Source organism: Mauremys mutica, chromosome 5 (genome assembly GCF_020497125.1).
Source record: "Mauremys mutica isolate MM-2020 ecotype Southern chromosome 5, ASM2049712v1, whole genome shotgun sequence".
Lineage (NCBI taxonomy): Eukaryota > Metazoa > Chordata > Testudines > Geoemydidae > Mauremys > Mauremys mutica.
The window spans coordinates 39,738,995-39,750,902 of record NC_059076.1 but is presented as its reverse complement, the minus strand read 5'-3'; the positions used below and the strand labels follow the sequence as shown (position 1 = coordinate 39,750,902).

Here is an 11,908-nt window from a genome sequence, read left to right as displayed (position 1 = left end):
TTTTTCCAACATAACTGAACACACATTTTAGACAAACACAATTCATGTCATACAGGTAAGGCAAAATTCAAGTTATGGAACTGGATTTTCTCTCTGCATATAATAGGATGGACACTTCTTTTTAAAGTCATTCAGCTCTGTAAGGCAGATAATGAAAATTCAACATTCCCATCATGCACTTTACCTCTCCCCTTCTCTTTTAAATGAGACCATATGTACATCCTCCTGTGATTCTGTCTCCCCCCTCCCCTACCCCCATGCCCACTTTTTAGGCCATCTTAATCATCTCTCCCCATCAATGAAATCTTTTCTATGGAGACACTCAGTTTATGTTGTGATCAGTTTTCCAAGGTAAAAGTTGCAATCCCAAAAAATATTTTTTCACAAAAGATTCCATGATGGGAGATGGAAGACTGAAGAGGCTGTTGTTTTTTTTTTAAGTGACATTTTTCAGGAAGCCTATAATGAAGGAAGTAATGTTTAAATACTGTTTTTTAAAAACATTTCAGAAGCACTCTACCATTCAAAGAAGATGGTGCAAAGCTAGAATAGTAGGCACTGTTAGTCTTAAATTACAATTCTGGAAAATAAATAAGCGACAGACAGCAACATTTTTCATTGCTAGTAGTTTAAAAGTAATTTTTTTTTTCAAATGAGTTAAAATCAGATTTACTTTACAATGAAAGGTGACTAAGTTTTTAATTACTCACACCTTTTGGTTCACAAAACACCAGGATATTTGACAAACTTGGCATGTTACAGAAATACTTAAAATAAAAAATGGTTATTGCAGAATGGCTCAGTTAAATATTCAGACTAAATTCCTTGGGGCAGGGACTGCTCCCGTATGTCTGGAAAGCATGTACCATATCACGGGTATTACCAGGAATACAAGGAAGAATTTTACATTCCCAGTTGGATAACAAGGTTCATGGTCACTTGTTTCTTCTGGCAGTAAGTTCAACTCAGAGAACAGTTGAGGGGAAAAAACCCGTTTCTTGCATTCCTAAGTTTCATTCTTGAGGAGGAAATTCAGTTCCTCCAGATGAACTTAACAGTTGTGCAAGGTCATGGTCACAGAGTGAAGTAGAGCCCTAGAATGCTCATGAAAATTTCACTGAGGGTTTCAGAGACTAGGATGGAAATCTTGACTACTCAAGTCGCTAGAAAAATGCTGAAGGCATGGTACATAAAAACTGCTGGTAATATTTAAGACCCAAACATTTTCAGTGAGGACTTGTAATTAAATTTTGGGCCTAACCTATCTGATTTACTGACTAATCCTAACCAACATTAAGGATTTATGAGATAGTTATTGCTCAACTATTGCCGAAGCAGCATAGATATTTATTCATCTTATTTAGAAAGGTATGCTTTACTATCCTTTAAGAAATCTTGAGACTCCCACAGTAATACACTACACACTGCTACAGCGATACAACCTTTCAGTACTCTTCCGTCCTTTTCCCCATCCAACATAGAAATCCAAACACCAAATTGGGAATTTTTACATAGTCTACTTTGAATAAAAACAGTAAATTGTCACACTGTCCTAGGGTTCGCGCACCATAACAAGTTTTAGTTTAGAAGCTTTTAAAACATTTAAAAACAAGTAACACTACCCAACTTTTGTACAGCACTTATCAGTAGACCTCAAAGCGCTCTACAAAAGCAATACAGATTATCTACACTTTCACATTTACCTTCCTCCCTTTAGTAAACCAGGCTCTTACACCTCACACTTAACGGCACATTTTCTAAAATAAAATCCAATGCCATATATTTCTACCTAGGGAAGAGTACAGTGGGGTGGAGAGCTTTTAAGTTAGAAATATTCCCTAAGTATAAGATTTACTAGGTACACGACAAAGCACATTTAGTAAAAAGCTCAATGAACCATCTACGACAGTTTATGGTCAAATTAGCATTAAACAGCATCCATCTTGAATATAAATAAAGGAAACAAAGGAGCAGCAAACTAATAAGCAGACCTGAATAACTGAGCAGAGAAATGGAATATGAAGTGCCATGTACTATAATAAAACTTTGTCAACGGAATGATAATTTAAATGCAAGTAGTTCCACAAAAGAGGGCTGCTAATAGCCCCCCCCCCATTTGTACTATAAAATCAAAATACAAATGTGTAGTCACACTACAGTCCTGCACAAATGTGAGGGGATAGTCCTCCCCACTTAAGACATTGCCCCTGCTTAGTGACATTACAGGTAGATTGTCACTACATTGACAGTTCACAATTTCATTAGAGATGTGTCTGCTCTGTTAAAGGTACATTAGTTTTTATTGCCATAACACTAAAATAAATCAAGCTGTTTCCAGTCATCATTGATTTTAATACAAGTAGTAGTTCTATAAGTTCCGTTTAAGAGAAAAAGTGGTCCAGATTATGAAGACGACCCCATTTCTTGTAAATTATGTAGAGTTTGAGTTCACCCTCACTAGTGCTATACTGGTGAAATACAAGTGTGGGTAAGCATTGTTCCCATTCTGATAGCATTTTGCCAGAAAGAGGCAGATTTCAGTCTTAATGTAACAAGTTCCACAATGAGACAAAAATGCAGAGAACTCTTAGTGAGAATGTGAAACTGACAAACTGCAGAATAAGTTTCCCTCATTTTCAGTTTACTTACAAAGACCACATACATAGCTCTGCAGGATCTTCACATACCATTTAATAAATGGTAAGAATTTAAGAGACTAGTCTAACTGCACACCACTCATTAGCCTTAAGATATTATGTTGTATTTTGGGAATGATGAAAAGAGAAGTTTGTTAGGAAGTACTCCTTTAAATGGTTATACAACTTTACTAGCCTCTTCTAAGATTTTCTCCCATTGGCCCCTATGAAGTCAGTTCAACCTCCAGCACCTCTGCCCAGACATCTGCATCAACTGCTCCAGCCAGAAGGAAATTTGTCATTGGTATGGAAGACATGATAGCAGATTGTTAAATTTTATCCCTATATACCATTTTTCTTTAATGAGTTTTATTGAAACTTCTCATACAGTAACTACATGATTTTACACAGCATCATTCACTTCAGTGCTCGAGATGCACAACATGGCCTAATATATGGAACACCAGAGTGGGACTCTGGAGACCTAGTGTACAATTCACTGTACACATTTTATTTACAGTTCTATTCTTGGCTCTGGCACTGGCCTATTGAGTGACTGTAGACAAGTCTATCTCTCCTCCACCAAATCTGTAAAATGTGGAGAATACCACCATCCTTTGGTAATGTGCTCTGAGATCTCCTGATGATAACTGCTATACCAGAGGTAGGTATGCTGCTGTAGCTGCCACCTGAATCCAGATGGCTTTTGCCCTGCGTCTTTTGCAACTTTTTCCTCGAATTCTGTGTACGCTGACCAAGAAGCTGCACAACACACTATGATCAGTTAGACTGACCATTTTAAGAAAAACAATAGCCAAATCAGTGTAATTCCACTTTGGAATATGGTGCTAGCTATTAGATTTATTAAAATTTTGTAATAACCATAGTAATAAACTATAGTTCCATATTAATCTCTCTTGGAAGACACACTACAATTGAAGCCACAGTAGAGACTGCCTTGTCACAAGTACAAATATTTGCTGTAAAGATGGAGGAAATAAAAGGACAAATCTAGTTGTCTAAAAGACAATTCACTGTACACATTTTATTTACAGTTTTGTACACTGTCTTAATATGAATGGGACTGCTTGTCTACTTGAGCCATTTTTAACCAAAGAATATAACCTAAGTAATACAAAGTGTTAAAATACAGCATAAGATACAAAAACAGACATACTATTTCTAGTAAGGAATGTAAATTTATGGTGTTACATTTAAAAAAATCCACAATTATGTTTAGGAAATCACACAAACATAGATCACTGATTTGACTGAAATGCATAAGTCTGTAGCAAAGCTTTGATGTTACAAAAAAACAAAAAGTTACCAAAGAATGCACAAAATTAATGTTTATTCCACCTTTGTCATATTCCCAGATCCTTCACCAATGTTACATGAGCAAGAACAACTGAAATCAGAGTATCACTAATGTTATCAATTAGGGAAACAAATAAATTAAGTCTAGCAGCCATCAGCATAGGTTACAGCAAAGACAATGCTGTATTAAGAAAATTGCTAGAAAATTCTATGCACCATACTTTTTTTTCCAAACCAGCAAAATATGTCACTGCATACAATGCAAATATAAAACAGAAGTAAATTTTTCTGTAAGGTATAAGAGATGCATTTTCTTTTCTGAATATTGTGGATAAACAAATGTTTTTGTAATAGTAATGTCCTACTAAGCTATTAGAGTGGGCCAGGAAAACCTTTATGGATTCTGGGGGTAATGTGTACTGAAATCCTTTGATTGAATAATGGTTACTTCAGCCAAAATAGAAAAAAAATTGAACACAGAAGTACAAGACAAAGGCGAATGAGACTTCTCACAAATCTTAGCAACATTTAGATGGAAATCAAATTTAAACGCAGTCCACTCTGCTTTTGAAGAGGCTTTGGTTCAGCTCCCAAATCTCGATTGCTTGACGCAGTCTCCTATGAAAGAATACGCAGAAGGTGTCTTCTTAAACAACAAACCTATTTTTAGTGGTGGAGCCGCTCTTAGTAGCTGTGTCTGCATGGGACTGATAGCCAAGCACTATCTTTGGAGGAAGTCCTAATCTTTCCTTGTATACTCTCCTGAAGAAACAAAAAAAAACAAAACAAAAAACACCAAAAGTTTTTAAGTAACACTCTTTAGAAGGGGATAGTATATCAAGTTATTTCCTTTCAGATCTGCTGACATTTTAATGCACAGACACAAATTTCTATTTAGAAAATCCTGCTTAGATATTTCTGTACTTATGTATACATTTTTAAAACAATATCCTGTTTTTGTACAAAGTTCAACTGCTCCTGCTACTTCCGTTTCTCACTTCAAGTCAAATCTAAATTATATCATTTATTGCAGAGATAAGTTATCTTCGCCAGGATAAGGAGGACTTGGAAAAATAAGCAGCAGGCCCAGATACATTTCAGAGATCAAAGATCCACCCTATCATGCTGATATACTGGCAAAAATAAACAAGCAGGTTTTTTTTTTTGTTTTTTTTTTACAGTTTAAGATTTCCATGAAGCATGTATCAGAATTTCTGTTACTAGTTTCAGAACGGGTAGAATATTTGATATTATCTGAAATTGATTAAAATATTGAACAAAATGTGATCAAAAGCTCAAAAAATAAATTGTATCAACTTAGTCACTGCCACAAGAACTTCATGTACAGTAACTCCTCACTTAACGTTGTAATGTTCCTGAAAAATGCGACTAAGTGAAACGATGTTAAGTGAATCCAATTTCCTCATAAGAATTAATGTAAATAGGGGGGGGGGAGGTTAGGTTCCAAGGAATTTTTTTTTTGCCAGACAAAAAGCATTATATACACTTTAAACAAGCAATTTAATACTACACTGGGGGGAGTCGTGTGCATGTGCTGTGTGTTTACAAACATATTGTACATACAGTACAGTACTATAGTTGGGAGGTGCCCCTGCCTTACCCTACACAGGCACAGCCCATTGGCACTGGAGAGGAGGCAGGCAAGGAGGCTGAAGGTGCTGTAGGCTGGGAGAAGCACATCACGCAGCAGCAACAGCTTCCCCTCCTCTGCAAGCACCAGGGGCGGGGGGCTCAACCCTCAGCCTGCCCACTCCCTCCTTCTCCAAGCCCCCATCCTTGACCTGCCTCTTCTTCCCCCTCCACCTCCTCCCCCTTTACTTCCCATGCTGCATCCTCACTCCTCCCCCTCCCTCCGCTCCCTTCTAAACTCTGCAAGCCACTCCGGCAGGAGGCAGGGGAGGGAAGGCAGGATGAGTCCTCGCTCCTCCCCCCCCCGCCTGGAGCAATCAGCTGGTTTGTGGTGTTTAGGGGGCAGGAAGGAGGGGGGGGGAGGAGTGAGGTCTAAGCACGCAGGCTCCCCCTCCTTCCCCTCTGCCTCCTGCCCAGGGCAATCAGCTGGCTTGCCGTGTTCGGGAGGGAGGGAGGGGGAGCCTGCATGCTGAGTCCTTGCTCCTCCCCCCTCCCTCCTGCCCCCCGAAAAGCCGCAAGCCAGCTGATTGGCGGGGGGGAGGGGGAAGGCGCTGATCCATGGGGTCGGCCGGCAGGCGGGGGGAGGGAGGGGAGTAGGGAAGCTGCCAGCTGTGGCGAAAGCAGGCAGCCAAACAACGTAAAAGTGGAGCATTGCACAGCTTTAAATGAGCATGTTCCCTAATTGATCAGCAACAAAACAATGAAACAACATTAACTGGGACAACTTAAAGTGAGGAGTTACTGTATCTTCCTTTGAACAGGTTTTCCAAAAGCTATAATGTTATGGCAAAACTAGTCAATGAGCCCATTCACAACAGTTTTGGGGGCACAAGAGAAGACACTGATCCTAGAACTTTGGTTCAGTTCTAGATAAGGATGACTACTACCTAAATACACTCCCCTAAACGTTCCTTGATAGTATTTGAATTACTACTGCCTTTAACTTGTGAGCTCTGACCAGATCATAGAACAAAGTGTTATAACTGCAGGCTATTATCAGAAACTATATGAAATTCTATTGGTACAAACTGCAACTTGAACTGATATTTAGAGTAAGCGATTAATGAAATCATAACTAGCCAATTTTATTTTGACTTCTTTACACTTGAGAGTTAAATAATTTTCAGTGGCGGCAATGGCGGCAGTATAATGTTAAACTGTTACTGGATGGGAAATACAGGCAATATAAATGAGGTCACGTAAAGTCATTGGGATACTTTGTGCCATCTTCACTGCTACCTTGTGGCTAGTTTTCCATTTTAGTGATCTTAGACTTTTTAAATTTAACTTAGGCCCTGTCTACACTGGCAAGTTTCTGTGCAGTAAAGCAGCTTTCTGCATTGTAACTTCTGAGCAACTTAGTGTGCAGAAACTGCGCAGTTGCAGCGCTGTAAAAAAACAAAAACAAAAAAAAAAGCCACCCTGCAAGAGGCATACAGCGCTATGGTGCCAGTGTAGACACCCTGGTCGATTACATCACTGCTACTGGCCTCCGGGAGGTGTCCCATACTGCCTGTTCTTGCCTCTCTGGTCGTCAGTTTGACCTCTACTGCCCTGCCCTCAGGTGACCAACTGTCACCCCCATCCTATAAATTCCTTTGGAATTTTGAAAGTCCATTTCCTGTTTGCTCAGGGATGTGTGCAGTGATTTCAGTGCATCTTTCCAGGTGGCCATGCCTGCTCCATGCACCAGGCGATCCCCCACCTGGAGCAATGCCGAGCTGCTGGACCTCATCAGCATTTGGGAAGAGGAGACTGTCCAGTCCCAGCTGCACTCCAGCTGTAGGAATTATGCCGCCTATGGACAGATTTCATGATGCATGACAGAAAGGGGCCATGACCAGGACATACTGCAGTGCAGGGTTAAAGTGAAGGAGCTGTGGAATGCCTACCACAAGGCATGGGAAGCAAATGAGCAGCAGATTCTACGAAGCGCTGGATGCAATACTCAGTGGTGACCCCACCTCCACTGTGAACGCCACTGTGGATACTTCGGTGGTTCGCGTGCCAGTCGAGAGTGGACCGAGCCAGGAGGAGGAAATTTTGGACGAGGATGTGGAGGGGGAACCAGAGGCAGAGGATGATTCGGTGGTCAGAGACGCATGCAGCCAGGTGGTCTTTTCTACCCCAGAGGAGACTAACCAGTCACAGCTGTCAGATCTTGGCGAAGTGCAAACAGGAGAGGTGGCCCCTGGTAAGTGGATTTGATTTTGGGAATTGCTGAAGCAAGTTGTTGGGGACAGGAGGGTTACAGAAAGCAGGCTTGTGTCTGTATGATACGCGTACCACCACATGCCTAGTGTGAGCAGCGGAACAGGTTGTTGATTGACTCCCTCACTTCACGGGAATCTGCCTCAGAGATTTCCAGGAAACTCCCATGGAGATCCTGGGCAATCCCTCTGCTGCAAGTTCTTTGGCAGAGCTGCTTGGTTTCTTGCCCCATTAACAGTAACTTTCCCGAGTCACTCTGCCATCACTGGGTGGGTGTGTGGGGGGGGGGGGGTAGGGGGGCATTGCTGCACACAGGTGAGCCACATAGGGTCCAGGGCAGAAGCTGCAGGCTTGGAGAAGACCCTCCCTTGATTCCCTGCTCACCCTCAGCCACGAGATATCTTCCATAATGAATACAGTCTGTGGAAAATGTGGGGACAGGAATGATTATCAGTTCCCACAGTGCTGGCTCTCTCCAGTGTACCATAGGGTCCAGGAACACTGATTTGCCCTGCCTCTGCGGCTACTCACCATTTTGGGGGTCTTTGTGGCTCATGTGTGCTTGCCTGGGGTCAGCCAGTTAGTAGCAGGAGTGAGAGTACTGGCTGTGCTTTAAATCACTTAATCAGTGTTGTGTGTGTTGCAGACAATACTGTTTCTGTAAAATGTGGAGTTTTAGCTTCAAAGAGATGACCTTGGGAATCCAGCCTCCCTCTTTGTTATCACCAGCTAAACGGCTGTGCAGAATTAGAAAGCAGCCAAGAAGAACCAAGGAGGACTTTGTTTTATGTTATGATGCACTCTGTGGCTGAAAAACAGGAACTGAAGGAGTGGTGGGACAGCGAGAAGAGGGACTGAAAGGAGAACACAGCACTCCAGAATGAAGCCACGGAGCGGCTCTTAAACTTATCAACCTCCTGGCTTCAGTCTGTACCCACAGCATTTCACTCCTCCCCCGTCAGAGTTCAGCACTGCGGACTCCCACTACCCACTGCACTCAACACTCACGCCTCAGCAGTTTGGCCCTGCTGAAGTACAGTACTTGCTGCACTGTACTCCAAAGGAGAAGGTTGGATATGATCCCTGGACATACACATCTTTATCCTTCTCGAGACCCCACCTCCTCCTGGGACCTTCCCTTCCCCCATCCCCCTCAGTGCTGATGTGTTATTTTGTTTGACTCTCTTCTCCGGTTGTTGTTTTATTAATAAAAGAATTGTGTTGGTTTGAAAGTAATCTTTATTCTATTAATTGAGAGCAAACAGAGCCCTGCGAAGCAACAATTATCTTAAACCTTCATATTGCATCGCCTGTACCAATCATAATCACTAGCATTATAAGCACTCAGTAATGACTCCTGAGCATAGCAACAAATATTAGTGGCTTTCAGCTTCAAATTGCTGCTTCAAGGCATCCCTGATCCTTATGGTCCCATACTGCGCCCCTCTAACAGCCCTTGTCTCTGGTTGTTCAAATTCAGCCTCCAGGCACTGAGCCTCAGTGGTCCATCCCTGAGTGAAGCTTTTACTCTTCCCTTCACAAATATTATGGAGCATACAGCACGCGGCTATAAGCATAGGAATACTGTCAACGGCCAGGTCTAGCTTCCCATAGAGGCAGCACCAGCAGGCTTTTAAATGGCAAAAAGCACACTCAGTCATTCTGCACTTGCTAAGCCTGTTGTTGAACTGCTCCTTGCTGCTGTCAAGGTGCCCCATGTATGGCTTCATAAGCCACAGCATTAAGGGGTAGGTGGGGTCTCCCAGGATCACAATGGGCATTTCGACTTCCCCTATGGTGATCTTCTAGTCCGGAAAGAAAGTCCCTGCTTGCATGCACCTTTCTGGACCAGCCTGTGTTAATGCAAAGCCATCCACAATGTCACACACATTGCCCAGAGTCATGGTCTTTCTGAGCAGGGTGCAATTAATGGCCCTTCACACTTCCGTCAACACAAGTCCAATGGTTGACTTTCTCACTCCGAACTGGTTAGCGACCAATAGATAGCAGTCTGAAGTAGCCAGCTTCCACAATGCAATCGCCACGCGCTTCTCCAACAGCAGGGCAGCTCTCATTCTCATGTCCTTGAGCTGCAGGGCTGGGGCGAGCTCATAACCACACAGTCCCATGAACGTGGTTTTCCTCATGCGAAAGTTCTGCAGCCACTGCTCGTCATCCCAGACATGCATGACTATGTGATCCCACCACTCAGTACTTGTTTCCCCGATCCCAAAAGCGGCGTTCCACTGTGGCCAGCACCTCTGAATGCTACAAACAAACAATCTTGTATTGTAGATAGTATGCGTGGCGAGATCAATTTGGCACTCTTCTTGCCTTCATAGTTTAAGGAATAACTCCGCCGCCACTTGTGACATGTTAGTCAGAGCGAGCAGAATAGTGGTCAACAGTTCAGGATCTATTCCTGCAGCCTGAAGATGCAGAGCACACAGTACACAAACCGTTGAAAGATGGCGCCAAATGCGGACGGAAGCACAGGGACTGCTGGGATGCGAAGCAATGCATCATGGGGCACTGGGACAGGACCCAGGATGCCCCACGGCCCTCTCCGCCTTCCCACAACTCTTAGCGGCAGAAGAGGAAGAGATGTTCTGTGGGATAGATGCCCAGAGTGCACTGCTCCGAATACTGCTGCAAGTGCCACAAGCAAGAACACGCTATTGCGCAGGCTGCTGACAGTGTGAAGACACAACAGTGGTTTCCCTTCAGTGCTCTCTGAGTGGTGCTGTAACTGTCGGTGCTGTAACTCTGCTAGTGTAGACATACCCTTAGTGTTTGCTAATACCACTCTGATGCATACTTAGGACGGTGTCCTGGAGTACCAAAACATCTGCACCAAAGTTCAGTAACTCACTGTTCCTATCACTGAAGACTTGCCCCCAAAATTAATGAAAGAGATGGCATAGTAGTGAAGTGACTGCTACATGTAAGGGAGATCTCACTGGACTTAATATGGTAAACTGTTCTGCTGGTCACAGAACAGGCAGTCAATGCAAAACTGAACATAAGTCAACATGCACCATTTGTAGTTAGAAAAATCTAACCAAGAAAAAAAAGACCACCACTCCATTTGAATTTTCTTGAGTCCTCTAAGGAAAAGAGTATCTAATCAGGCTGGAAAAATATGCAATTTCCTTTTCTGGAAATACTGCCATTAGTTTTCTTTCAGAAGAGAAGACAATTTTAATCAAGTCTAGTTTTTTTTTAAGCTGACCAGTAATAAAAACAATTTGTACTTTAAATTTAAACTGCAAGAAGTTATAAGAATTCCACTAATATTTGCTAATAAGATGAGGCAACATTCAGCACATTACCTAAAAGTCAACTCTTGAGCTCCAGGACGTTTATTCCTGCCATGATTTTAGCTCCCAGCCTGCTGTTATGTCCCTTGCCCAGAATGATGCAAGGTAGATGACATTACTGAAACACACAGCTAGTTTTCTCTTTTGAGGTTATGTAAAAGGGTGAGAGGATGAGAAAGCAGCTTTAAAGTAATAGAATATATATAGTTTTTCAGAGTGTTTTTTTTTTTAAAAAAGCACCTCCCCCCACAAGACATCAGATATGTTTATACTTGTTTTATTGAAAGTGACCCTTAGACACCTGCTTCAGGATAGGCTTACTCCATGTTCTGTAATGGCTGGGACATCATCAGCCTAGTGCATACTGGTGTACTGCAGTGGAGCATGAGTTAGCTAGCTACAATGCCCCATCCAGAAGAGCCAATGAAGCTTTAACCACCGATCTGCTTCCCATTTATTCATGTTTTATTTCCAAAAGGTACAAGTAGGGACACTCAAGTAGTTCAGACAATCTACTGTAGGTCTATCCTTCAAATCCATGCAAGATTCACAGTCTGTAAGTGCATGTGACAATGTGTGCACAACTTATTTTGTACTGATTTTTTTTTTAAACTCATTAAGACATTTATCAGTAGGCCATACTACAGAAGACTTTCCTTTTCCCCCAAAATACATTTTCCAGACTGTACCCACTGATCTCAAAATGAAGATCAGCATTAGCATGATATCTCTGACTGAATTACCCAAATTTAAAAAGGTATTTAGGTATTAAAG

The 11,908-nt window shown here is 42.2% G+C and overlaps 1 protein-coding gene across 1 annotated transcript in view; it reads right to left on the bottom strand.

The window, feature by feature from the left end:
* Positions 1-628: 628 nt before the first annotated feature.
* EIF4E (eukaryotic translation initiation factor 4E) overlaps positions 629-11,908 on the bottom strand; it is a 47,750-nt gene continuing 36,470 nt past the window's right edge. The window contains exon 7 of the mRNA XM_045019333.1: positions 629-4,715. Within this exon, the coding sequence (XP_044875268.1) occupies positions 4,601-4,715 (115 nt within the window). The 3' untranslated portion in view covers positions 629-4,600. The remainder of the gene's footprint in view (positions 4,716-11,908) is intronic.